The sequence below is a fragment of the Crocodylus siamensis genome, chromosome 10, assembly GCF_052110815.1.
Source record: "Crocodylus siamensis isolate JL-2025a chromosome 10, ASM5211081v1, whole genome shotgun sequence".
Classification (NCBI taxonomy): Eukaryota; Metazoa; Chordata; order Crocodylia; family Crocodylidae; genus Crocodylus; species Crocodylus siamensis.
Genome location: NC_143404.1, coordinates 8,159,666 through 8,187,594, shown reverse-complemented (window position 1 = coordinate 8,187,594; position 27,929 = coordinate 8,159,666). Strand labels below are relative to the sequence as shown.

The 27,929-nt window shown below is 45.1% G+C and overlaps 1 protein-coding gene across 2 annotated transcripts in view; it reads right to left on the bottom strand.

Moving 5' to 3' along the window:
• The window catches only part of TRPC7 (transient receptor potential cation channel subfamily C member 7), a 121,506-nt gene that overhangs the window by 4,743 nt on the left and 88,834 nt on the right, over positions 1 to 27,929 (bottom strand). For both annotated transcript variants that reach the window (XM_090064574.1, XM_090064575.1), the window contains exons 6-9: positions 25,920 to 26,184; positions 12,383 to 12,578; positions 7,019 to 7,240; positions 3,312 to 3,392 (exon numbers count right to left, since the gene is read on the bottom strand). In XM_090064574.1, the coding sequence (XP_089920700.1) occupies positions 3,312 to 3,392; positions 7,019 to 7,240; positions 12,383 to 12,578; positions 25,920 to 26,184 (764 nt within the window). The remainder of the gene's footprint in view (positions 1 to 3,311; positions 3,393 to 7,018; positions 7,241 to 12,382; positions 12,579 to 25,919; positions 26,185 to 27,929) is intronic.

Here is a 27,929-nt window from a genome sequence, read left to right as displayed (position 1 = left end):
GAATCAATTCAGCCTCAGGTTTTTTGACTGTTTGTGATTAGGCAAGGTGATGAACTACTTGTAAATCACTACCTTCTTTTCTGAAATCAGTCTCCTTTATGTACATATTGGCCCAACCTTCAAGTACTCTCTGTACCACCAGCTACTCTAGTACTTTTTGTAGAGCTTGGCATGCTGGGAATGAGAATGAATCTTGTATCAGGAGACTGAGATTTGTCAATGATATCCTAAATGCTTTTTAACTTTTGCTGGGCCTCAGTTCTCCATCTGTAAAATGGGGATGGTAATACTGTCACACATCACAGGGGGCTGGTAAGATTAAATTAAGTGTTTCAGATATGCCCAGATATGATGGATCTCAATTGAGACACTGCTTACTCCAGGTCAAGAATAACCAGAGGTTGTTACCATCTGATGGAGGTTCAGATGTTAGTTAAGGGGTCTCAGCTCAGCATATCAACCCACTTTGCCTAATTCATTGTCAATTTAAGGGCCCCATCTTGTCACCCTGATCATCACACCCACAAACAGGCTTAGAGCAAGATGGGTGTTTTATACCCAGCACAAATCTGTCCTGTACTTTTCTGACAAAGCTCCTACGTCCATCACCTGAGCTTTGCAAGTCACAGTCCTGTCACTGGAGGTCTCGCACTTCTCGTTCTGCATGCCTTGCCCATTTTACATTGTCACAGCATTAAGGGCCTCTGTATTTTCAGAAATTTTCCAGAAAACTGCACTTATAATGGTATCTGCAGTATAGAAATATCGCATTAAATATCTAGCCATATGAAATGGCCAGGAGAGCAGCCACTGCATTAGACATTCTCCCAGGTGCACAAAGCCGTTATCTGCTGGCTTGATTACTGAACTGATCTGTACTGTTTGTTCCCTCTGTAATCTATGCCATTGCCTCCCCTCCCCCCGCCCTTTTATTATTTTGACAATTCTTTCCTCAAACTTCAGACACTTTCAGCAATGTCCTTTGAGGACAAGTCTGGTAGAGACTGTGTGTGTGTGTGCGTGTGCGTGTGTGTGTATTAAATATATGTATATATATTATATATATATATTGTATATATATGCACACACACACATATATGCACGCACATACACACACACATATAAAACCTCTCTTTATAAAATGGATCAGTTTTTCAATGATGCCTTTGGCCTTAGTAGAGAGTTGCCTGATAGAGGTGGGCCCTGACCTGGCATGACCCTTTGTCATTCTAATTTGAAAATAATAGCTTCTGTTGTTGAAACCCTAGAGAAGTTGTGTAACTGGCAGAATTTGACTTGTTTTTGTTTTTTTTTCTATTTTCACCAAGTTTTTTAAATTATGGCAAGCATGTCATCAATGGCAAACAGTATAGACAAAGGAACCATTACACTGTTTTAAAGGAGAGGAGGGGTGTTACCACAGTTCAGATTAATCTACTATAAGTGTTTCATCTGTCCACTCCTATCTCATTGTAACTGGGAGTTAAAAGAGGGCAGGTTATTCCTGAATGAAACAGGGACGCTTATCTTTACATACTCCAGGATAGGGGGGACAAATGAAATGGCTGCAGTGGAACAGCTGATAGGACTCCGAAGCCTCCTCCTTTAAGACAATGTCTGTTCACACCCTCAGTGATTTAACAGTCTAAGTCATTTGTAAAAGTGGAACTTAGCCACCTAAACTGTGTAGGCCTAGTAATGCCATAATACTTCAACAATCTGGTTGTTGGGTACTTATGGTCCAAAATTTAGGTGCCTAGTTTACCAAAAAACTTCAGTATCTATTGGAGTTGGACTCTTAAACCTATGGGAGTTAGGGACCTAAATGCCTTTTAGGGTCTGGGGCTAAGGGCTTACAGGCACGTCTGCACCGTGTCCACAGTGTGTTTGGGTTGTTCCCAGAGGAAACCTTGTACCTTCCATCCCACTCGCACGCCAAACCCCAAGTGGCAGTGCTTAGGGTGCTCTGGAGGTGTTTCTCCCATAGTTACTCTCAAGGCTTGTTTTCCTCCACTGTGCCAGAGTGGTCTCAGGAGCTGCTGCACTACCATGTTTCCAGGTTTGGTATGTGTGTGTGGGAGCAGATGGGTGGGTGTGCATGGGAGTAGCTCTTCCATACATGGTGCAGACAATTAAAGTCACCTTTGAACACAAGGCCCTATTGATTATCTATAGTGCCCCTAGGAGGCCACAGTGACTCATGCTGTACAAACTGAGAAAAAAAGCCAGGCCCTGCCCCAGTGCTGAATATACTACAATCACAGTTATTTATCCATTGCTATCCTGCCAGACAACTGCCTGCTAGGGCTGTGCAAAGCATCAGATCACTATTCAGATTCAGGGATGATTCGGAGACCGAATCTACGAATCCGAGTTGAATTACTGGAAGCTTTAGGATATAACTTTGTTATAGCTATTTCATTGATTCCTCACTATACCCTATGGCTGAATCTCCTAATCTTTTCCGAATCGAAGCTGCAGAGCCAATTCAGCCAAACTGAAGGGAAAACCAATTCGGAGCTCTGAACTGAATCTCTGGCACCCAAATCGGCCGAATCTGAACCCGAATCGAATAGTTCCCTATTCACACAGGCCTACTGCCTGTGTTGACCTTCTTTAAATGTCTACGTCCTCAAGTATCTTTCAGATCATTCATACATATTTGTTTAGTTGGGCAATCAAAGAAAAATTAAGGTGGAGATTTGGCTGGCGGAGTCGTGCACGTGCAAAATCCACTGGGAGTCTTCAGAAAATAAGTGCCCCAGTAGCATTAATACTCAGGGCAGTACAAAAAAACAACAATGGTATTAGTCCTGGCGTGGGAAGAGTCACCCCTGCTATCACCCCTCTCAGTTCTTCTTGTAACACATCACATTGCATGCTCCACTCAGTGGGACAACACATTGCTAGAGAAAACACATGAGCGTGGTGGCAAAGGCATAGAGAGAGAAAGAGAGAGATGACATTGTGTCATGACAAAATGAAATGCTGCCAATGTGAGTCTAGGGCAACGACGCTATGTGGAGTATTTCTTGCATTAGGTTCAATGCTGCTGCCTGGATTTAACATGGCAACTGTGTTAGTGTTAAATGCAGCCAATATACCACCAGGTTCTCTTAAGCTACCATGAAGTATTTTGGGCACAATCCCACCAGTGCTATTTGCCCTTCATTCCCTCTGATTTGGCACTGGTCATTGCTTGGCCAGTCACAAGATGGGAGCTCGCTGTTAAGTCAGCAGATTTGATCTTTGCCAACAAGCCCTTTTCACCGCCAGACCTTTAGCTTTGCTCTTGCTCTTACTATTATTACCTGATATCTTGTGGGCTTGTTATAAGCATTCTTCCCAGAAAAATTTTCTGTGTTTCGTGTGCTAGACAGAAAACGAATTTTCTGAAAGTATAAAACATGGTAAAGTATTAGAGTACTGACAGCTTCTCTGCCCCCAAACACACCAGACTTAAAAAAAGGGCTTCCCCAAAGTGTTAGGAAATGCTTCATTGTAGACAACTTGAAGGTCCTGTGGAATAATTAAACCAGCATCTCCGACATCCAATTAATAGGTTGATTAGGGAAGGGGTGGGGGGAGTAGAGGGAGATGACCCTCTGATTTCCTATGCAGAGAAAAATTACTGGGTGAGTTACTGGTCCTTACATCGTCCAAACAAAGAGTGCTTTGATTGTGTACACGACATGCCCCTTTGAGCATGTGCACACTGCTGCATCAAGACACGGTCCACCCACCCACATGCACTCTGTCCCCCAGCAATAGTGGTGTAACTGGTGTAGTGTGGCACTGGTGAGCACCCATAAGCTTTGGAAATGTTGTACATCCAACTACCACAAAAAGCCCGCTACACCACTTTCAGCTGAGAGGTGGTGCATGCAGGGTGAGTCTGGTGTAGCTCACGGCCGCTCTCCCCCTAGTACTAGGCTGGGGCAATGTAACTATGATCTTTTGAACCACTCAGTGTTAAAAGGCAGTGTTAATTATTCCGATAGTTTTGGTCATTGGGACCAACTTTTGAAAATAACTTTTAGAAAAAGAGAAAGAAAAGAAAAATTAGCAATCTGACTCAGCGGGTATTAATGAGAGTCATGAAAGCCTGCATGGAAATCTCCTACGGAGGAGATGGTTCAAATCCAAACACAATTTGTTATTGGTGATCCAGCAAAAAAAAAGGTAGTATTCTTGCAGCTAAGTAGTATATGTTCTGTAATCACAGTGAAGCTCTCGATTTTGGAAGCTAGAGATTGGTTTTGCAGTCCCCACTAGGGATAAGATATCAAGAGACTTGGCTAACTCTGTCTGTCCACAATATTTGTACCGTCTTGCTATTCAAATGCATGATCCATATAAGACATTTGCAGCTAAGCGGTCTCAAAGGGCCAAATCTGGTCTCCAGAGCAGAATAGACTCATAGATTCATAGGTGTAGGGTCGGAAGGGACCTTGTAGATCTTCTAGTCTGACCCCCTGCCCTGGGCAGGAGCAAAACTGGGCTCAAATGACCCCAGCCAGGTAAACGTCAAGCCTCCTCTTAAAGACCCCCAGGGTAGGAGACAGCACCAGACCCAGACCCCTGTGCTAGGCACCCAGGTTCCCTCTACAGTGCATGGAAAAAGACGGGCAGCTCAGAACGGGCTCTGAAATGGCCACTGCAGTGAGCTGGAAACCATTCACGTCAGCAAGCTTAGCTGGCAGCTGCCTAGACATGGAGAGCAAAAGGGTGTGCTCAAATCTTGGAATACGAAGCCTAGAAGTCGACCTTGGGGTTATATTATGAGACGTACCAAAATGATTTTAAAAGCTGAAGTCCCATTTTCTAAGCGACTTAGGTGCTGAAAATGTTCACCCTTGATTAATAGATATTAATGGTGGGTTAGGGCATTCCTTCACTATCTTTTAAGTCACCAGTCCTTCTGGTTATTTCCTTTCCCATTCCTAAAATACAGGATTGTTTAGACAAAAAATGAAGAGGAAAGCTGATCTCCTAGACTTCAGTGGCCCCAACATGTCCGTCTACCTGGGCAGCAGGCAGTTTAAGAAGTAAATCAGTTGGTCTTGGCAATTAAAACCAGGGCCTGCGCAACTTAGGTATTTTTAGCTTCTCTAGCCGTACCTTGGCAGGTGATTGAATGCCCATCCTATGTAAGCATGCTCTCTTAAACTTGCCTAGGGGAAATGCACTCCCAACAAGCACCGGGTCATCTCTCAGCAGTACCGTTATTATGGGACAACGGGACTGGTTCCTGTGCTTTCACTGAGCTCGTAACAGCTCCAGGCTACCCCGAGGGCAGACTGCAGTCCACAGAGGCAAGCCAAGCAGAGTCCTCCTCTGCGTCCCACTGGCACGTGCGCCCCTGCCTGTGTCTATGCTTTTATTTGTTCGGCATTTCCTCTTCAGGCGGTCTCTCTGTTTCCCTCTCGGGGTGTCACCTCTCCTGGGAGGACCTCACGGTACATCAGTGTCCCCGGTGGGGTTTTCTCTACCTCTTTTCTGCATATTCCTTGATCTCAAACATTTTCTTCTGCTCTCCCCCTTGTTTTTCCACCCCCTCTCCTCTGTGCCTTATTTTGCCCCACCATTCATTTGCTTGGTCCCCATGGGACAGGTTGGTGGTCTCTCTTTTGCTCTACCCAGCTGCTCCTTCTAGCCAGTTTAGGCTCTGTGAAGACGCAGAAGCCGCTAACAGGCTTGAGTTCAAATGACCTGAAAAAAATGTGCAGCTATACTCGGATTAAAATTTAAAATCCTGGTCTGATGTGCCCTCGAACATGCCTCGTGAATATTAACAACCCCCTTAGACACTGCTGGCAGCGCTGCTGAGGAACATCACTTGAGCCTCCAGCATGGGAAGTGATGTTACCCCTTCCTCCCCGCTCCTGCCAAACCCTAAAACGCACCTTTCCAGGGACCACTTCCCCATCTCCTCTCCCCGTTTGAGCAGGGGAAATGAAAGCCACGGCTAGTACAGCTTAAACAAAGCTGTCTCACTGCCTGCTTCTGTTTGCTGGATTTGATGGCCAGGGTAGAGCAGCTGCAGCTGAACTGTGTGTTGAAAAGCTTCAGGCATTTCACTGTGAAGCAAGAGAAATGCCACGAGGGGAAGGAACAGATTTACTTTGGTGGGTTTTTCTTTTTTCTTTTCTTTTTCTTTTTTGTAATTCCAATCAACTTGCCAGGAACATTTTGTCCCAATGACCCTAGGAACAGTTCCTGAAAATAATCATTTCCATGGGAGAGAGTGCTCTCTGATTACACTGACACTTTTTTTTTTCAGGGGCAAGGCAAGCCAGTTCTGCTGGAGAGCATCTGATTTCTAAGACCAAGTGTCCCGTTTTGTCATGCGGAAGCTCCTTGGTGCTTGGGAGGAGGCTCCTTCACCTCTCTGAAATGTGCCATTTGGCAGGCGGCATATTAGTGCTTTCCCAAAGCACCCCTCTATTCCAAAACAGTGAACAGATGGCAGGTGAGGAAGGACCTATCTGTTTCTGTGAGACATGAAGGTGGGGAGAAGTCAGTAATTGCAGCTTCAGGTCCTCAGGAGAAATTAATAGTCCCCATCCAGACTGTGGCTCCCAACAAAGGTGCAATCAGACTCGGCAGGGAAATGCTGATTTTCACATAAAGACTATAAAACTGATTTAGGGCAATGGTGAAAGGAAGCTGGACATAAAAGAGGCAGCATGGTCTGCTGGTGGATTAAAGTGAAGGGACCTGGCTTCTAGGCTTTGTTCCACCGCTGACTTGCTGCGTGGGCCTTTGAATACGTCACTTCACCAGTTTCCTATCAGAGTTTATATAGATCGCAAGTATTTTAGCAGGTGCTTGTAAAAAGAGGTCCCAATTTTGGTTGGGCCTCTGGGGGTTGCTGTCATACAAATAATACAGAAAAATAGCTTTGACTAAAATGCCATGCAGCCCTTTTGAGTTAAGGATCCTTCCCCTATTATCACTGGAGAATGCCACGGTCCATCGTCAAAGACCATGAACAGCAAAGAGGTGAGTGCCTTACCCGGTGGTTGGAATTGAGCATGCCCATCTCGAGATCATTTTCACAGTTTTTGGCCTTGGATTTGCAGAGTTTTATGAGGCACATTTTGATTCTCATTATGAGATAATAAAAGGATTTAGGGCTTGGCACTAGGTTGAAAGGAGCAGGTAGAGTCCTTCCTTCGTCAAAGTATGAGAGCCATAGTTTGGCACGCGCAAACTTCCACTCCACATCTGCATCCTCCTGAGAGGGGGGAAATAAAAACAAGAGCAGCATCAGTACTGAGGTAGGAATATGCCAACATTGTTCCGGTGGCAGTGAGGACTAAGGAGCAGAGACCGCTTCGATGGACTGAGTACGAGTCTGGTCTCCCAAGGTCCTTCTCCCTGCTCCAACTTTGACGTGAGTAGATTGGTTACTAGGGCTGTGCGAGGCCTTGGACCATGCTTCGGATCCAGAGAAGCTTTGGACGCTTCGGCATCCAAAGCAGCGTGTCTGGATCAAACTGCTGGCTTTGTTAGGCTTTTGGAAGTAGTTTGGAGCTTCGAAACTGTGTCGGAAAAGCTTCGGAGCCGCCTTGGAGATCCGGCCATAGGGTACAATGGGGAAACAATAAAAGATTTTTTTTTTGTTTGACTTGGATGAAATCTGCCATGTCTCACAAAGATCAGTGCAGGGGTTTGGGGGAAACCGCACCCCAAATTCTTGAAAGCAAAACTCCTGTAACGTCTACATGTTACAACAAAGGGGGGTCAAAACTGCAGGCCACAAAGCCTGCCAGTTTTCAAGAAGATACATGCAGAGGTTTGGGGGAACTGCACTCAAGCTGCGGACAAGCAAAACTCGTGACATGGGTGACACTGCGTGTGTTAAAGCGCAGCAGGGTGAAAGCTGCAGGGATGATGGCCCCTACTGCAGCCACAACACCTGCCAACTGTAGAAGAGATAGGTGCAGAGGGGTTTTGGGGCCCTGCCCCTCTAGCTGCTGATGGGCAAAACTCATGACAAGGGTGCTTGTGCAACTGCCTGTCTCTGTCTTTGGGTGTGGGAGACACTACTGCAGTCCTGGGTGCTAAGCTACTGTGTTACCAGTTACTAATCAATCATGAGTCACTCAGGGGCCAGCTCAATACACAGTTGCAGGCTAATGTAACCAGTTGATTGCCATCAATTAGCACCTACAAAACCACAGACTGAGGAGAGGAAAGAATCAATACAGACAATCAACTGCCCCAGACACAGACAGTCAGTTGCAGGAGCACCCATGACATGAGGTTTGCCTATCAGCAGCTAGGGGTGTGGGGCCCCAGAAGCCAGAACGCCCCTTCTTGGCATCTGGCAGGCTTCATGGCCTCAGCAGGGGCCACCACCCCTGCAGCTGTCACCCCACTGCGCCTTAACACGCACAATGTCACCCATGTCACAAGTCTTGCTTGTCTGCAGCTCGAGGTGCAGTTCCCCCCAAACCCCTGCACTTATCTCCTTGAAACTTGGCAGACTTTGTGGCCGCCATCCCTGCAGTTTTCCCCTCCCTGTGGTGTAACCCACAGAAGAGACATGAGTTTGGCTTTCAAGAATTTGGGGTACACTTACCCCCAAACCTCTGCACTGATCTTCTTGAAACTTGGCAGGCTTCATGCTCTCAACATAAGCTCCAGTCCTGCAAGTTTCATCCAAGTCAGACAAAAACCAACAAAGTTATAGATATTTTGTTGATTCCCCATTATACCCTATGGTAGGATCTCCGAGGCGCATCCAAAGCTGTGGAGCTGCTTCAGGCAGACTGAAGCAGAAACCCGGTCTGGAGCTCCGGGTCGGATCGCTGCCATCCAAAACGGCTGATCTGAAGCCGGACTGGATAGCTGCCGACTCGCACAGGCCTATTGCTTATGTCTATATTGTTATGTACATATTGTGCACTTAAATAATATTCTTCTGGAGTGTGGGGAGTTTTTTAGTGGGGCTTCAAGGGGGAAAGTGAAGTGGGGCATATGTGGGACCATAGTAGACAGAGGCCAACAGCCAGTGGCAACACAGTGACAGAGGAAGAAGACGGCCACAGTCTGAGCTTCTGAGCCAAGTGAATGATGAAGTCAGGCAGCTGCTTTCTCCTGGGCTGCTTCTCAGCAGCACAGCTGTTGGAAGGAAGGAGAAGCCACTGGGTCCAGCACCCCTGACAGGTCTGCCTTAGTGCAGCAGAGGAAGCCGAGAAGGAACCAACTTATCCTCTATGTCCACCTGCAGCAGCGGGTCCTGCTCAGGGTGTAGCGCAGGGGTGGGCAATTATTTCGGGCGGAGGCTTGCTTACTGAGTTTTGGCAAGCCATTGAGGGCTGTATGACAGGCAGCCAAGGGAAGATGAATATTAATTTTCTAAATTTTTTAGGGGTCCTGCAGACCAGATAGAATGGCCAAGTAGGCTGCATCTGGCTTGTGGGCCACATTTTGCCCACCCCGGTATAGCGGGAGGTATCCATACTATGTACCCAGCCTTCTTCTTGATGATGATGTTTGCCAAAAAAAGGGGGAAGGCCCCTGTGCCCGGTGCCTTAGACAGGCCTATTGCCATCTCTCAGAGAGAGCTCAGGGAAACTAAATATAAATATTGGATAACTATCCTTCCTACCAGGCCTCATGGATTTTTTTCCAGTTAAATGAGATGCTGTTTGAAAACCTCCCAAGCTCCTCAGAACACCTTTGGAGCTGGCAGGATTCAAACAGAGCACTTGGGCAACCCTGCCAGGGTGAGCATGAAACTCAGTGACCTTCTGAATCGAATGTCACCTTCCTTCTAGGTTGGCTAATGGGCAAGTTGTGGGAGGTGCCAATTAAGAAAGAGGTTGGAGAGATCAGCTAGACTCAACAGTTAATGTGTCTGCAGTTTCCTTGCAGGAATGTCTGTGAGAAAAAAAGAGGAGAGTGGCCAAAAAATGAAAGAAAAGAAAGGACTGTACTACAGGGAAACAGCATATAGAGAGCAGGTTGTGACGGCAATGAGAAGAACAGGTGAGTAGTTGAGTGTGGTAGATTTTCCAGGCTGTTATTTCTTCCCTATTGTATTACTCCCATAGGGCAATGGGGGACCTAGTTATAGACATGTTGGGACTACCCTTACATATCTTATATATGTCACATTTTGGATTCATTTGACCCTAACAACTACTGTACCGGGTCTTCTGAAAAGGAGCTTGCTGTGGTCAGCCTATAGGCGCTGTGTTCTGTTTCTCTTTGCATATTGGAAGCATGGCTACAGCCACCTTGTTGATAACTTCGATGCAACCCAAAAAAGCCATGTTGGGCAGATTCAGAATGCCAAGAGATGGCAGGAATTCTGGTAAAAAATGTAGGATGTGAAATACCTCTGTCCTTTTCCATTCAGGACCATGGTCCTCTTTCTCTGGATGGCAAGGACATCTTCAGTAAATGAAGCACCCATAAAACACGTTCCATATTTTGAGCTTGGCCAAATACATGGGTACATTTTCAGTACCAAGCAACAAAGAAGCAATCTTGACATTACCATTTAATAATGACTCATGCTTCAGTTTAAGTACAGAGATATTTGATGCCTAAATACCTACCTATCGTTTGATTCACTAAAAATTCCCAAATAGCAGCTTAGGCTTCTCATGTTTTCCAGTAAATGAAAACTATAATAGCCTATACCAGCTGATTCCTTTTTTGGTCCTAATGATATTCCTTGTCCTGTACCATTATATTTTGGTTCAGATCTCTCACATACCATATAAATACATCTGTTTTTCAGTAAAGATGATATCCCCTTATTAGATTGTCAAAAAGGGGCAAGACATCAAGAATTTCCTGAGGGCAAATGCAAGGTTAGTGCAGTCTGTATGAATCTGAATGGTATTTATAACTGTATTTAGTTCTTCTATGCTCAGGACCTCATAGCAGGATCATTTGCTGGGCAAGAGAGGATGATCTTGCAGCTTTTCTACAGCTGTTTTCATTGTGGTATATAAAGCAGACAGTAATATCAATGGGAAAAAGAGTTTTGCCAATACATCTGTGCCACGGTAACATGAATAATTCATGCTCTCTCATCAGTGTATAGCTCTGATGAAACCACTACGTTGGCAGAAAAGGGCCTGTTACAAATGGAGGCATTGAGCCTAATTCTCCCCTCCTTTACAGCAGTGCATTTCTGTTGGCTTGAATGGAGCTACGCTGACTTTGGCCGTTTGGCTTTTGGAGTTGGTTCTGATTGGCGATGTTGGAGCTGTTTCTGATAAAACCTTGGTTCTTATCTTTTTTAATGAGATACTGATAATATACTGATTAAAATGCTCCTCTTATCTGACAGCTAGCATGATTTTCTTGATGGGGCCATCTGCATGCAGGGCAAAGGGTACAAAAGTAAGGTAGCTCTGACATTTCAACCTAATTGCAGCATACACAGGAATCCATGTAATATTTTCACTGCTGTGCATAAGTACTCAAGCATTACACCAAGGAAATATATGCAGCCCTGGCCTTTTGCATATTTGGGTTCTGAGGGAAGATTAGAGCAGCTAATTAATATAGATTCAACTATAGTAACTTGACATTCATGAAACTGGGACAAAAAAGAGAGGAATCAGCACTGACAAGTGCCCAGGCATTAATCATTCTTCTTGTTTTATTAATCTGAACAAAAATCTGTTTTTCTCTATTTTTATCCAAATAAGCAAATCCAGTCTGCTAATATGAACAAGACTGGGCAGAGCTGGTTGAAAACCACAAATAAATGTCTTCCAATAGTGATCTAGATATAAATATAGATATAGGTTTTAATAATTATTGTGCTCATGCCCCTTTTGTGTCCACTTTTTGTCACCATAAACACAACTGTGTTTCGCTGGCACAAATGTTCACGGAAAATGAATGTCAAGATTGCGCACCTATCTTTTGTGAATATAACTTTAATTTTAAATTGGCATAGAAGAGTATAGGAAGAAGATAGGCCTGTGCACTCAGCCAGCCAGAAACAAGTTAAAAATGCCATGTGATCAATCTGACTAATCACAATTAACCAACAGACGCTTTGAAGGCAATAGTCCAAGAAGTGCTTATGACCAACAGAGAGAATTAAAAAAAAATTGTGAACTACCTTTAATAATGTACAAATCTAAGAAAATTGTGATCCAGTCACAGATGTTCAACCAATAAAAGGAAATTGAATTCCTTATTTAAATAAGTCACTGTGAATAATTTGCTTACATCTAATACCAGGTGAGAGATTTTTTGGTTGCCACATAATTTTAAAAGCAATTGCCTTCTGTTATACTCTGACATTTTACACGCTGGGCCCTTCCACTTCCTGATTTTTATAACATTACAGTCAATTAAAACTATATATAGAGAGTAATCAAATTGCTTATCTTACCTCAATTTCCTGATAGGAGTTGTTGATCATGGCTATTAACATATTAAGCAGCACCACCACCATGGTAACGTTATAAACTCCATAGAGAACATATCCAATATTTTCAATAAACTTATGATCGTACTTCAGCACCACTGATATCACTTCAGACAAGCCAAATATTGACCAGAATAAGGTTTTAAAACTTTCTTCTACCCTAAAAATAAAGCAAACAATCATTTCACAGCACTGTCTCCAGATTAGCAAGGCTCAGTGTTAATAATGAAAGTGGCACTTTGCCAGTATAAATAGGATATCTCCATGTAGTCATTGCCCATCATTATTCATCACTCTGTGGACTGCCAACTCATATTTCCTGAACTGATAAAGATATATAACTTCCTAACAAAACTATGCAATGATAAGACCTCTTCATCTGCCCCATCTGTTTTTCTCCTTCCTATTCCCTATGGCTGTAGGCTGTAACAAGTGCTCCCCATCCATGAAGGAGGTTGGAAACTCCCTAGATGACCAGAGAGAAATGAACCATCTAAAATTTGAGAACTTGCATGGAAGGGCTTATGCACAATAGTTACCCATTTACATTCTCCCCAAAGCAGGTGGGCATAGGATGCCTAGGAAAGGGAAAGGAATGGGTAGGGAGATGCTTGATTAGAAACGCCCTGTTTCTGGTTGGCTTCCCAGGGTTCAAAGAATGGCAAGAAATGTGGTGGGAAGAGTTTAGAGGCAAAAGATCACTCAGAGTGGTAAGGTAGGCTCAGATGGACTTGTTGTAATGATCGGTTTGGGGCTTACTGATTACAAGTGGACCAGAAAGATGCTTTGGAAAGGAAGATGTGAAGGAGAGGGGGAACACATGGACTAAAACGGTGTAGGGAGAGGAGGAATTGTGAGGAGGAGATGGGAGATGTCAGCTGGAGACAAAGCTGAAGTGCCAAAGGGGTAAGGAGAACATGCCTGGATCCAAAGGAAGGGGGGATGACGAGAAGAGGCCCAGGTCTTCACGCCCTGTGGTGCTTATAAGGGAGGTTGGCTACATGTTTCCGATTGGTACTGTGGCCTAGTCCTGACAAGTCCATTGATAAGGTGGCTAGGAGAGACTTACCACAAGTTGCCCTAAGGAAACAGTAAATTTGTACATGAGCTTTGTCTGCTGTCAGTCCCACCCTTTATAGCAGCACAAGGCATTACTTTCTAGTATCTGAAGCACAATGAAGAGCCACTGGACAGTGATTACACTACCTACAGCAGCAGCAACTGGGCATTATCTCTACCATAACCTATTTTACCAGCTTCTCTCATTCGCATACACAAGTAAGGTACTTATGCACTTTATGTGCGACATTGCCTGTAGTTACAACTCCACTGGCTTCACTCTGCACCAGCAATGATTTTGTCTCTGGAAGCTGTTACACAGCAGTCAGCGCTTCAGTCGGAGGGCCTTGCTTTTTCTGTTCTGCTGCCATGTTACTCAAAGAGGTCATGTCGCTTGCCAATACACATCAGTCACTCTTTTCCTTTACATTGTATATCCACCCTAGGAATGATGTCATCAGACGGATTGACTTCAGGTACCCGTGGGACGGAGTTTCCGGGCTCAGACAACTCTTGCTATCACGTCATTTTGAGCTAGCAGGAGACAGCACTTTTCCCTTTGGCAGCTATTTCCCCTTGTTTAAATACTCCCACTTTTGTTCTTTGCATCGAGCTACAATGAATAGTAACTGCCATTCATAGGCCCAAGTACTTAAACGATACAGGTGAATGTATAGTCCATTAAATATTGTACTTTCCACTTAAATAACATTTATAAATCTTAAATCATTGGCTTTGAGGCCCATCATCCAAGTCACTTATCAGGCTAATAAAAGGCTGTAACCACCAACCTTGATCCCTACAGCACCCTACTATTAACCTTCTCTTTTAATTTGGAAAGGCTCCATTTGTTTTCTCCCCTCCAGGCATTTTTTAATACAACGTGTCAACTCTGCTCCTTTCCCCCCCACATCTGTTCTGGATTGCTGCCATGTTCTCTCTGAAAATTTAATTACTAGCTGCCCACGGCCCTGGCAGCACAGGTGCTTTGCAAAGCAGAGATTTCCTTTCCCAAGGTGAAAACAGACCAACTTATTCCAGCTGTGCATTTCATGGTCTCAAGTTGCAGCAAGGGAAGTTTAGGTTAGATATTAGGAAAAACTTTCTCACTAGGAGGGTAGTCAGTCAAACCCTGGAACAGGTTACCCAGAGTGGTGGTGGTATCTCCATCCTTGGAGGTTTTTAAGACCTGGCTAGACAAAGCCTCGCCTGGGATGATCTAGTTGGGGCTGGTCCTGCCTTGAGCAGGGGCTTGGACTAGATGTGGCCTCCTGAGGTCCCTTCAACCCTCGTTGTCTAGGATTCTGTGAATATTCTACCACTAAATTGATCACAAGGTCTGAATAACATCCCTGTTTCTCAGGAAGCCCATTGCCTCTCTGCATAGTGTGGACATTGCACAGTTCCTTACCACAAGCTAAGGGGAACATGATTTTTGTTACAATTTTGGGCACACATCACTAGAAAGAGGGACTTGGGGGCCAGGCTTTGAAAGTTTCTGAGGCTCAGCTCTGTTGATCCAATGTCACATTTTCATTGAAAGTGGATTTCACTTTGGTTGCCTCCTTGCCCCTCGAGTCACCTGCTAAACCCCTTCTCGTTTTGGATGCTGCACCTCGTGGCTGGTTCTGGGATGAAAGAAACAGAACTGATGTCGAGGATGTTATTTGAATCTCCTGTTTTAAACCTCTGGGTGGAACAGAAGCCAGTGGATGCAAGAAGGGCCTGTGCTATCTTGGACCTACCTAAAGAAGGGAAACAGTTCGCTGTGCTGCGATGAGGAAAGCCAGTTGGCTGAATAATATTTTGGACAGCTGGAAGAAACAATGCAACCTGGAGAGCTGTTTCCAGAGAGCACTGGAGTGCAAGCAATTCCTTTATGAAACGGGGAGGAAGGGATGCTGATGCTAGTTGGGAGACTCAGGTCTGGCGTCTGGTTCTGCCACTGGTTTTCTCCATGACCTGAGCAGTGCCTGAGGAGGTCCAGCGTTCTCCCCCCGTGCAATCCTTACCCTCTGAAATCCCTGGGAGTTAGCACTTAGAAGCTGTTAAAAAATCCTCCTCTGCACCAAAGTGCATCTTTATGCCCTTAAATAGCTTTAAAAATCCAGTCCTTACTTTTCCACCTGTAGGAAGTACCTACTTCCCTATGTCTGGGGGACACTGTGAGGATAAATACATTCAAGATGTGAGAAAACCAGATCCTGTGGCATAATGCCCTGATCGTCAAGGTCTTTAGTTGAAATTAGTTGGTATGAGGTGAATAAATAGCTTAAAGCATCTGGGCCATAGCGAATGCTGAGAGAACGACATTTAAAGTTGTAGTTATTCAAAAGTTATGTCCTGTGGCTCTGTTGTAAGAAAGCAAGATTATTTTGCATCGGTCACCGAAAGGCTAAAAACAAACTCTGGAGGGACTACTCCTGGAAGAGTTGTAATCCCGTATCCAGATGAAAGCATGGTAAAACTGTGAGCCTCGCTATCGATTGATTGGGGATTTCAATATCCAGCAGTGAATGTAGCTCCAGGACCCTGCCTTCTCATGAGGCAGGGAAGTGTTTTACCCATTTTACAGATGAATAAAGAACCAAAACACCATGTAGTTTATCCAGGCTGGCACAGTGAAGATTGGAGGAAAGAGGATCTGAAACCTGGATGATGCCATCTCCTGGTACGGCTCCCTCACTACTCCCTGTCTCCTTTGTTACAAAGGATTTGAATGCACAGGAGACATTTAGTCCCCGCTCAGTACACACATCATTCCCATAAGACAATTTGATGCTTTTGCAGTGAACGCCTAAAGAACGTGTGAGATAATATAGCTGCATATTGACTTCTTCTCAATCGGAAGAGATCATCACGCAGCCCTGACTTCATGGGAATCGCTCCTCTATTATTTCTCTGCTGATGATCATAGATGACGATGCCTTCAAATTGAGCTTTCTCCACAAACTGGGTGCACTTAACACTTCCAAAATAGCATGTAATAAATAATATATAAAAAGGAATACTTAAAGAAAGCCCAAAAAACCCAAATCTCCAAATAATTTCATAGATTTCATAGACATCAGGGCTGGAAGGGACCTCGGGAGATCATCGAGTCCAGCCCCCTGCCCAAAGGGCAGGAAGTCAGCTGGGGTCATAGGATCCCAGCAAGATGAGCATCCGATTTGCTCTTGAAGGTGTTCAATGTAGGTGCTTGAACCACCTCCGCTGGCAGGCTGTTCCAGACTGTTCCTAATGATGAAAGTGAAGGATGTCATGTACTTTTTAGGTAGAGGAAAAAATCCTCACAGACGCCGTAGACTTCAACCTGATTTGTGATGCAGAAGGCAGGGCAAATGTTGTCAGTCTTGCTTCCAGTTCAATTTTATTTGTACAGCATGTTCTTCATGATGGGCTTTTTCAAGAGTTGAGTTTTGTACACAGCAGAACACAAACAGATAAACACAATGAAGGACTGTTGCCACTGTCATGGAAGTTGCATGCTTTCCAGCAAGCTTTCTTTCTGCATTGCTAGATGTCAGTTAGCTGAACAAAGCCAGTATTTAGCTGTCTAAAATTAATTTGCAGCAAGATGCACTTTGTTTCTTCTGCAAAAGGCATATGTAAATTCAAGTGACAAGAGCATGCTTTGCACGCTACCTGGGGTTCATAAATCAGTGATATACTAAGTTCCTCACACTGCCATAACACATGAGATTTGGAAAGCACAGGTAGTCAGTAAGTCACACTATTTACTAACCGGTCTGAGCCTAGCTAAGAAAACTATTCAGAGTCAACCATGTTTGGACAAATTGAACCTCTTTTTCTGCTTACAGATTGCCCCTGGAAAGCTCTGATTATTCTCAAATGCTTCCAGCCTTTAGCACTATTCACCAAGAAATGTCCCTGAATAGTTGTTTATCTGTTAGGATTTCCTTGTGGGTAACCAGTATTCATTGTGTTATGATCCAGGCTGAAGGCAATGCCTATTCGAGGTGGATACAAAGTCATGCAATCCTTTTTTTGTGTTGTGAGTGGGTGAGGAATCTCTTTAAATCAGTTTCCAGTGCAAGCGTTTGCATTTTCAAATTCCAGGACTTTTTCCTGTACATTTTTATTATATTTGTTACAATCATATTCATAGATGCCCCAGCCAGGAAATGCATTCAGTAGAATTTTTGCAAAAAAACCCAAAAAAGCAATCACAAATGAGTTATGATTGCAGCAAAAGGTAATTCACTTGTTTCTTCTCCTGGGTGAATTTTCACAGGAATTGTTTGAAATATTTGCTTGCTGTAATAATTAGTTCCTCCTCCGCTTCATGAGTTAGCTGGTGCCGCTTGCGATTTCCTGAGACACCTGAACAAAACCCACTGGCAGTTCAGGGTGTTATAGGAGGAAATGTTTTTATGATGTGCAGCTGTCTTGATACTTGTACACAAGAACATACGAAGAACCATACCGGTTCAGACCAGTGGTCCATCTAGCCCAGTATTTTTGGCCTTTTGGCTAAGACCAAGTGTACCGTCCTCTGCATGATGTTACTTGAACCCACAAATCTACAGCAGCGTGGCTTCCTTGTGTGGTGGGACCTTTGTATCTCCTTCCCTCCATAGGCACTGTGCTTTTATCTTCCCTATCCCCCACCTTAACCCACCTCTGGGCTAAGTAGGCTACACTATCTCTGAAATGTAGTTGTGTCCTCCCCACGCCCCCTCCCCATACCTATAGCCACTCTTGTGTGGGTTTGACATATCCCCTTCCACCCCTTCAACTTCATAACTTCCTTTTAACATGCACTAATAAACAAAATCTGTCTCCAACAGTGGTAGAAATGCGATAGAGGCAGAGTACTGAACCAGATATTTCTAGAGTGTTCTATCCCCTATTCAGTATTTCCCCTGGTATCTACCATTTTTCAGGGTGGCTGGGATCTGGAACCAACTTCCAAGGGAAGTGGTGCTTACTCCTACCCTGGGGGTCTTCAAAAGAAGGCTAGATACCCCTTGCCGGGGTTGTTTGACCCCAGCATCCTTTCCTGCCCGTGGCAAGGGGTCGGACTTGATGATCTGCTCAGGTCCCTTCCAACCCAACCAACTATGAGACTATGAGAGATGCCACAGGAAACATCTCCAACCATTCTGTTCAATAGCCTTTAATATATCTATCATCCATGAATTTATCCAGTCCCTTTTGGAACCTGGCTATGCTATCTGTCCCCATCACCTCCTGTGACAATGAGTTCCATAAGTTAACTACGCTTTGGGCAGATCTACATGAGATGCTTAACTTTGCATTAGCATCGTTTACTGGGAAGTAAGCATATGCATCTACACATGCACATGCTTACTTCGAGCAAACCTCTCTAATACCAAGTACATTTTCTACCTGCCAGTGCAAGTGGCTAATTTACTTAGCATTAGTAATGGCACTGCACCGCTCATGTAGACACCTGACTGGGACCAATATCTGATGACGGGGGGAGGGGGGTGCAGGAGCAATGTTTGCTTCCAGTCAGTCGGGAGTTAGCTCCCTGTCTGCTGCCAGGGCAGGCTCTGCACAGGAGCCCAGGTGGGGTCTATGCCCCCTGCCCTGGCAGCAGAGAGCTCCATGCCCCTGCCCCCAGATTGTGAGTGGGCTGGGAGATAAGGGTCTGCAAGCCCAAGCCCCATGACTGCCTAAGAAATCAGCATCTCCCAGGAGTGTCTCTGTGATGGCAGAACTCAGGATGAGAGATCAGCAGCAGCCCCATGGTTGCAGAGCTGGTGCTGGGAGCTCCCCGCTGGCAGGGGCTGGGAAACTTGTTCCCTGCCCAACTCTGCAAGCACAGAGCTGGGCAGGGGGTGAGGGGAAGCTCCCCAGCCTGTTCCTCCCACCCCTCCAGCTCTGAAATCATGAAGCTGCATGGGGAACAAGTTCCCCAGCACCTGTCCTGTGTGTCTGGGGGCAATGTCTCCTTGCTCCAATTGTGGAGCAGGGGATGGCAGCTCCCTGCAAGGGGACAATTCCCTGCCCAGCCTGGAGCTGGCTGAGACCTGCCCCTGAGCAGCACAGTTCACAGCCAACCCCAGGCTGTACAGGGAAGCGTGTCAAGCTTGGAGGTGGCTGCAGACTGTCCTGTTTTGGGCAGTCCCCACCAAGCTCTGGGCTCCACATACAGACTTCCCCGTACAGCCCAGGACTGGCTGGGAACTGTCTCGGTCAGGAGCAGGTCCCAGCCCCGTGCCCTGATTGGGTGATTGAGGCACAGGGCTTGGAAAGAGCTGCAGGGGTGTGGTAGGTCCCAGCCCCCTGTCTTGATCTACTGGTGGGGCACCTAGCAACGAACTAACTGCTAGCTATCCCATGGTGGATCAGGGCAGGGGACTGGGACCTGCCCCTCCCCTGCAGCTTTTTCTAAGCCCCATGCCTCTGCTGAGGGAGCCAGGGCCAGGAGCTCTATGCTGCCAGGGCAGGGAAACACTGTCCCTGCCCCAACAGCAGGCATCCCTCCGGAGCCAGGAGGCAGCTGTCTCCTGGCCTAGCGCTCCCTGCCAGTCCTTGGGCTAGCACCCGGGGGGACCTGGGGCTCCCACAGGTGGCAGCAGGGACCCATTGCAGGGCTGCACGGAATTGGAAGCAAATTTTCTCCCTAATCTCTGTATATGTAGACACCTACCCCAAAACCCTTACTCCACATTATTTTACTGCACAGTAAATCTAGCCTGGAGTAAATGCACGTGTAAACATGCCCAGTGTGTAAAAAAGTACACAGATACTGTAGATTTACTATATTGATTAAGGTTCTGAGGTTTCAGTTCAAGAAGAGCACAAGATGGACCTGATCTGTTCTCTCTGTGTGTGTGTGTGTATATATATATATTACTAGGAAAGGGCACAGCCTCTGGGCACCTTGATATTGATTCCTACAAAGAACAGCAAAGCCAAAGTGTGGACTGTCTATTGTTGCATATTTGGACCAGAGTGACTATTTCTAACCCCAGTAATTGCAAGGTGACAGGGTTGCTGATCCTGCAATCTGCGGGGCACCTTAACTGGCATGAAGCCTCATTAACTTCAGCATGAGGCTTATCCATATGAGATTCCAGCTCTTGGAACGGATCATACTCTGGGATTGAGGCCAAATGTTCCAACTCACTACTTCTAATGGCTTGATCTGCTCTTCAGGCAGCCTCCACCCATACTCTGCTGTCAGGACACTTGGTAGCAACATAACAGACTGCTGTCTCATGTCACTAGCTGGAGAATTTTACATCCTAATTTAACTGTTGACCTTTCTTTTAATTTTGTACATGATTTGTGTTCATCCAGTAGGCCATTACTAACAACACAAACTCCTTACAGTCCCTTGAAGGTACATAGTTATTGTTCAGAGTATTCAAAAGATTTGAGCGGAGGAAAGAAGAGCCTTTTAATTCCTCTTTAAAAGGGCATCTCCCTATCACCGACAAATCCCAGGTACAGCCTCATCTTTCAACCCTTATTCACAGGTAATCCTACCGCACCTCTAGGAAGTTATCACCATTTCAGTCCAAGCTGTTTCCCATTTACCTCAAGTGAGACTAGCAGGCATAAAGGGAACCTGATCATTAACTAAGCTCTTCAGTAAATTGCTTCACGATAGCACTGCATCAGAGAATGTCAAAAATTCATTAGCCAACTCTTTTGGAAACATGCGCCAATGGAATACCATAACTGATGGCTATGATCCCCGAAAGGGAGGGAGGTATTCACTCAGCTGTTGATTAACTCCTGTGCTTCAAGGGCATATTCTTCTATTCAAACGATAAGTGAGTCGCTCCCTGTGTCTTCAATTCTCTCTTACCTTGTTATGGAAAACAGATCAATGTAATTGCATTTTGTCCCTGTAAACCCCTCCATTAAAATGTATCCTGAGGTGGCAGAGGAACGCTATGAGGCACATTTTCCTTGATTAGAAAATTTTAAATCAACTTTATAAAGCACATGTTATACTAGATGCTAAAGTAATAGCATTGGCTCCTACGTGTTGGGGGAGAAACAGTCACTCAGATAAGACAGATATTAAACTGGGAAGGTCAGTTCCTCGTAGCAGGGCTAACAGCAGAGCCTATTTCCCACTGTGGAATGGGTTACATGAATGACACATCAAAATGCCAGTTCCTGCCTACTCTGTCTTATGTTGATGCTGTAGTATCAACTCACTTAACCCTTAAATGCCATGGTAGGGGTTGGCTTAGATTAGATCCATAAGGGGGAAATTGTTATATAATATGGCTCATACTCTTCTCTGTCTTGCATCAGAAAGGAGGTTGTGGATCTATTGTTTAATTCCTCTCCTGTGCAGGGGGGAAGCTGCAGTGTCCTTAAATTTTACCCAGGTAGCTTTATTTATTTCATTTTTTTTCCCTATCAAGGGTTGACCAGAACATCTGCCCCCTGCTAGCCTGGGGCATAGGACCCCCCCATCACCCCGTGCATGCCCAGAATCCACAAACGCATTTCCACAACCTACTGACTCCAGAGGTGAATTCCTTGCTGTATTGAAGTCAGTAGCAAAACTCTGGCTGATATCAGAATTGCCATTCATGGACCTTTCACAGAGGAGCCAGGAAATAATACTCCTTTGGGAGGCTGGTGGCCTCCCGAGTGAAACAGCACAATATATTTGATTACAGCTGAACCACAGCACAGGTACAGCAGCGGAGGGTTAATAGCAGCACAACTCCTAAGGGATCCATGCTGATGCATACGCAGAGAGATGTGTGGAAAGGTCAGTTCCCATTCTGCCCTGGGCCTCAAGTGCAAAATATGTCCTTGAGGTTTCTAGTGTGCACCTCAAACTGCTTCTGCAAAGCTCCACACTCTTCTGTTTGAACAAGGCATTCATCTGAAACTCAACGTCTTCATTGCTCTGGGGTTTTCCTAACCCTTCCTGCTATTTTAGATGTGAAAGGGACTATGTGTGGTCCAGATCTATTACAGACCAGCGTGCAGGAGTACGGGTGGGTTGTCCCATATCTAGTCTGATGGCAGCAAATGTGAATTTAGCCTGCATGCCTAATCGTCATATCGATTTTTTAATTCTGAGGTCCCATTTCTCAGGTATACTCCAATTGTTCAGTCTTTGCAGATAGGGTGGAGCCCCTTGAATATTCTCCAGTGGTAATTTTTCCTGCCATTCAACAAGTACAGTATTTAATTAAAGGTTTGTGGCAGAATGCAAGCAACACACACCCAACATCAAGAAGCGCAGACAATCTCCACCTTTTCATGGATTTTGCTGATTTATTGGATTGTCACTAGAGGGAGATCAAGAGATGCTTAGTCTCCAGCTTTCCTTGCATGTTATAGCCTTCAGTGTGTGCTCTGTTAAGAAAACCACGTTCTTGACTGAAGGAATGCAATTCCTGCTCCTACCCCTGTGCTATTTCTGCTTCTCTCTGAACGATTTATTATGTTGAGTTTTGGGGATTGTTTTTCTTTCTTTTTGGAGAAATTCCTCAGTAACACTTCCTAAATATTTGTCTCTGAATATGCAATGCCTGGCAGAGCAGCTGCATTCAGCTGTGGGATTTCAGCTGCATGAGTAATTGAACTTCCCCCTTGTTGTACCTACACTTCGGTGCAAGTAGCTTACAGTCTAGGAACATAAATTAGGGCTGTGAGAAGCTTTGGCAGCTGATCGGATTCAGAGGAGATTCAGCTTGATTCAGCAGCTGAATCTCCAAATCCGAATCGAATCAGGAGACCAATTAAAAGGTCAGAATCAAATCAGAAGCCTCTGAATCAGTTTGGAAAAGATTCGGCCATAGATTAAACAGGCAGCAGTCCTCACCACTCTGAACAAAGCTGCCTCCAGCTGGTAAGTCTGTTGTGGTGAGCACAGGGGGGAGGGAAGGGGGGGCAGATCAATGCTCCCACAGCGAGGGACGGATTGGGGCTAGGGCTGGGACAAGCTGTCCAGCTGGGGTGGGGGACGGTGTGGGACTTGGGGACGGGGTGGAGAGGCGCGGGATGCAGGCATGGCAGCACTGGGAGCAGGGGCTATGTCCTGCTGCCACTTGCCCAGCCAGAGAAGGAGGGCAAGGGCACAATACAGCCATGGCTTGCTCCAGGCAGAAGGAGGCAAGCAGCAGCAGGGCATAGCCCCCACTCCCAGTGCTGTCATGCCCGCGTCCTGTGCCCCCCACCCTGGCTGGGCTATGCCCTGCTGCCACTTGCCCCCTTCTGCCCAGAGCAAGCTGTGCCTGTATTGTGCCTCCTCCCCACCCCGTCTGGATAAGTGGCAGCAGGGCATAGCCCCCACTCCTAGTGCTGCCACACCTGCATCCTGTGCCCCCCACCCCCTTCTCCAAGTTCGGTGCCCTCCCACCACCCTCTCTGAGTCCCGTGCCCTCCCCCCTCCACTGGGCAGCATGTTTCAGCCCCAGCTCTAATCCCTCCCTCGCTCTGGGGGCATTGATCTGCCCTCCCACACCAGTGCCCTCCCCGCTCCACCCACCACAACAGGCTTACCAGCTGGAGGCAGCTGTGTCCAGTGTGGTGAGGACTGCTGCCTGTTTAGTCTATGGCCTAAACTCTGAAGCGGTGCCACATCTTTGGATCCAATTTGGCTGAATCAAATCAGGACAGTGATTTGAATCTCCGAATCAAATCACCGTCCCTCCAAATCAGCCAAATCCAAATCCGAAGCAAATATTTGCCACGTCATACATGCCTAACAAAATCATATACTTAACCTGCTCTGTTCTCTTTTTTTTAAAGTGATTTATAAGAGGGTTCCCCACTGCTATTTTCAGAGATAACATTATGAAAATTTTTGTTTCATGTTCACTCATCCCATAAAAAGCCCTTTCTTGCTTGTTCTTTTTTTTACTATTTTCCTCCAGAAAAAAGAATTTCTAACTTACCAGGCTTCTGTCCCTGTTGATTCCACATTCTCCAGAAGACTTGGGATCTAACATCAAAATGGGAGACCGCAAGCTTTCTAATCAAAGATTCAACATTACCTTCCCATTCATAATTTCATAGTTGTTGGGGGCTGGAAAGGACCTTACAGATCACTGGGTCCGGCCCCTTTGCACTCGGACAGGAAAGACTGCTGGGATCTTATGATCTGAGCAAGATGGATGTCAAGACACTTTTTGAAGCTTGCCAGGGTGGGTGGCTTTTGAGGCAGCCTGTTCTAAAACCTCGGTACTCGACTTATAAAGACATTTTCCCTTATGTCTAGCCTGCAGTGATCCTCGCTCAGCTTCTGCCAATTATTTCGTGTCCTTCCCTGGTGGACCTTGGTGAATAGATGCTCCCCCAAACCCTGATGCACACCCCTGATATACTTATAGGCTGTCACCAAGTCCCCTCTGAGTCTTCTCTTCTCCAGGCTGAACAGTCCCAAGTCTTTCAGATTCTCCTGGTATGACCTGGTCTCTAGGCCTCTAATCATGTGTGTGGCCCTCCTTTGGATCCTCTCGAGCTTCTCCACATCTTTCCTGAAGTGCGGCACCCAGAAGTGGACACAGTACTCCAGGTGCAGTCTCACCAAGGCCGAGTACAGAGGGAGGGTGACATCCTTAGTCTTGCTCAAGATGCCTTGGTAGATGCATGCCAGTGTTTGATTAGCTCTGCCAGCTACAGCATCACATTGGTGGCTCATGTTCATTTTGTTGCCAATCATGACACCCAGGTCTCATTCAGTTGTTGTGCTGGCAAGCCATTCAATGCAAGCCAGAGATAATATGACTGAGGCATGGAGGTTTGATGCCTACAGAGTATTCTGGGACATCTCTGACCCAAGGAAAATCCAAAGCATGTAAAACTGGAGGCAGTTGGCAGATACTGAGCTCTCACCATGAACTTGTGAGCTAGAAAAGGCCTTGCAGTGCATTTAATGAGATCAAAGATAGCAGAATGCTTACTGAAAAAGAGAAGAATGACTGAGTGACTAGGCTGCTCTGACAAGAGGCAAGAGGGACCCCAAAAATCAGGATGAGAAGCAGCTGCTCAGGAAGGGAGAATGAAGGTGGCTGAGTCCACAGGAGGGATGGTGAGTGATGACATGGAAGTGGAAGAGATGATGGAGGGAGAATCTGTTGGGTATGGTCAGGGCATGCTTCATCCTGCCTCAGGGGGACAAACTAGGTGATCTCTTAAGGTCCCTTCTAGCCCTACTTTTCTGTGATACTAAGAGAGACTTCTGGAAGAGCACTTAGCCTGAGGATAGCTAAGCATTAAACCATAATGCCTATTAAACCATGCAGAATTTTTTAGCCAAGCATGTCTTTTTGTCTTTGATGGGCTCGTGCAATGAGAAACCTCTACGCTGCTTCGAATAATTGAATGTATGTTTCAGCTATAAAGAGTAAACTGCATTGGTCACATAAAGGCATGCAAAGTTACCCAGGAGGCAGCCTAGAAAGGAATGTTGTTATGCCTCAGACAATACTCACTGTAGTCGTCTTTCCTAGGTACTCACGTTGTAAACGCTGGGTTATATTTTGCACCAAGATAGTAAGAGTAAAGGTTGAACATTCCAATCATGAAGGCAACAAACACCATGATGAAGATGACCATGAACTTGAAGATATCCTTCACGGTCCTTCCCAAAGAGATCTGAAGGGGGCCAAAGCTTTCGTTCGCTGGAAGAATGTAAGCAATGCGGGAGAAGCTGAGTACTACGGCTATTGCATATAGTCCTTCTGATATGATCTGAGGATCCGAGGGAAGCCACTTGTTCCTGGCTAAAACAATACATGTGCATAAAGTGTTAGTAATGGGAAGAGCTTGGGAAAGAAATCTGTAACATAAATCACCTGTGATATAGATTCTGGGTCATTGTGACCAGGACTGGAAGGAGAAGTATAATGTCCTAGTAGCTGTGGGTTTCACAATGCTTTTCCAAAATGGGTAGGAATTATTAGCCACATTTGGAGAATTGGAGGCATGGGAAGGTTACTTATGATTTGCCCACGGCCACATAGCAACTCACCGACAGAGACAGGAACAGAACCCCTGCTCCCTTACTTCCTGGCCGTGGCCTTATTGGCTATATTTGCTTCAGTTACAGTTGCAGATCATAAAAGTTGTGTCATGGTGCAATTTCAAATGCAAACAGGAAGAAGGTAATTGCTAATTTGGGATTATTTGCTTTGAATGAAGGGCACCACAAAAACATGAAAAGAAACTCACTGGAATTCAGCCCAACCATTAGACCACAGAGGTTTGGATTTATTCCTGTAAAAAAAAAATGGAGCCTCCATACCACTTGATCTCTCCAGCTTGTGTTGACTGCTCCAACTGAAAACAATTCTGAGAAATGTGGTCTCTTGCTTCTGTTCTTGATGTTCTTCCTGGTATTATCTATATGCACGTCATCTATCTACTCTACCCAAAAGTTGATTTCCCTCTTGTTACTATCGTATCTAGGTGCTTTTGCATGAATTGAGATTCAAAATGGAAAAAGGGGGTGGGGATTCTGACTCAGAAGTGACATAAATACATATCTAATGGCATGGCAGTAAATTAAAGTATTATTAGCGTGAACCTAGACTGTTTGAAAAGTAGCAGACTGGAAGGTATCTTGAACGGAAGGCTGCCACAATGCCAGTTTAATGGCATGTTTATGCCTTACCAATCTAGGAAGAAAACTAGTTTTCAGATCTCTTTGCTATTCATTCTGTATCAGTTCCCAATAAATTGTTTCCCTCTTGGCCAAGCAATTGAAATAAAAGCAGCTGACTTTTAATACAATGACATGACTCTGGAATGAAGAACTAGTAGAGTAAAATTCTGGCTCCACTGAAGTCAAGTGAGAATTTTTGCAATTCACTATTTCACTCATAGTCTATAAATAGAAAAAGCAAAAGGAAAAAAAAAAACCAACCTAACCATGCCAAAGCAAGCAGCTTTCCTTATGGGGACAATATTCAGTATGCTCTGATTTTCTGCTATTCATTTGCTTGGTATAATAGGCTTCAAAAAGAATGTAACACCTTTGGTTTCCCTGATAAACCCAGTGGATTTTAATATCTTGCTCTTTTCTGAAGTTAAATGATCATATAATTATTTCTAAGTTTGTTCATTTTCATTTATTTTGACAGGGGCTACACTTGAAAATGGGTATGGCTAGAGTGCTACACTGAATTTTATGAAGCGGCCTAAAACAAAATGGCAAGAAAAATCAATTTATAAAGGTTGCGCTGTAAACTGCTGGGCAGCAAATAAAACCCAAACTCCATCAGCAAGCACTGCAGTTCAATACGTAATGACAACTTTTCCAGTTTCTTTAATTACTTAAAAAAACCTATTTTTTGTCATCTGAATAAGTTACAGCTTTTGTCACAATAGAAAAAGAAAATGTATCTTCAGGTATCAAAATGCTTTTAATTATCTTGCATTATATTTCTAATTTCATTATGTATGGGGTTTGCTTAATTTATGCTCGTTTTTTCTGTTGCAAATTAAATTTCCAGAAGCCTGGGAAAAA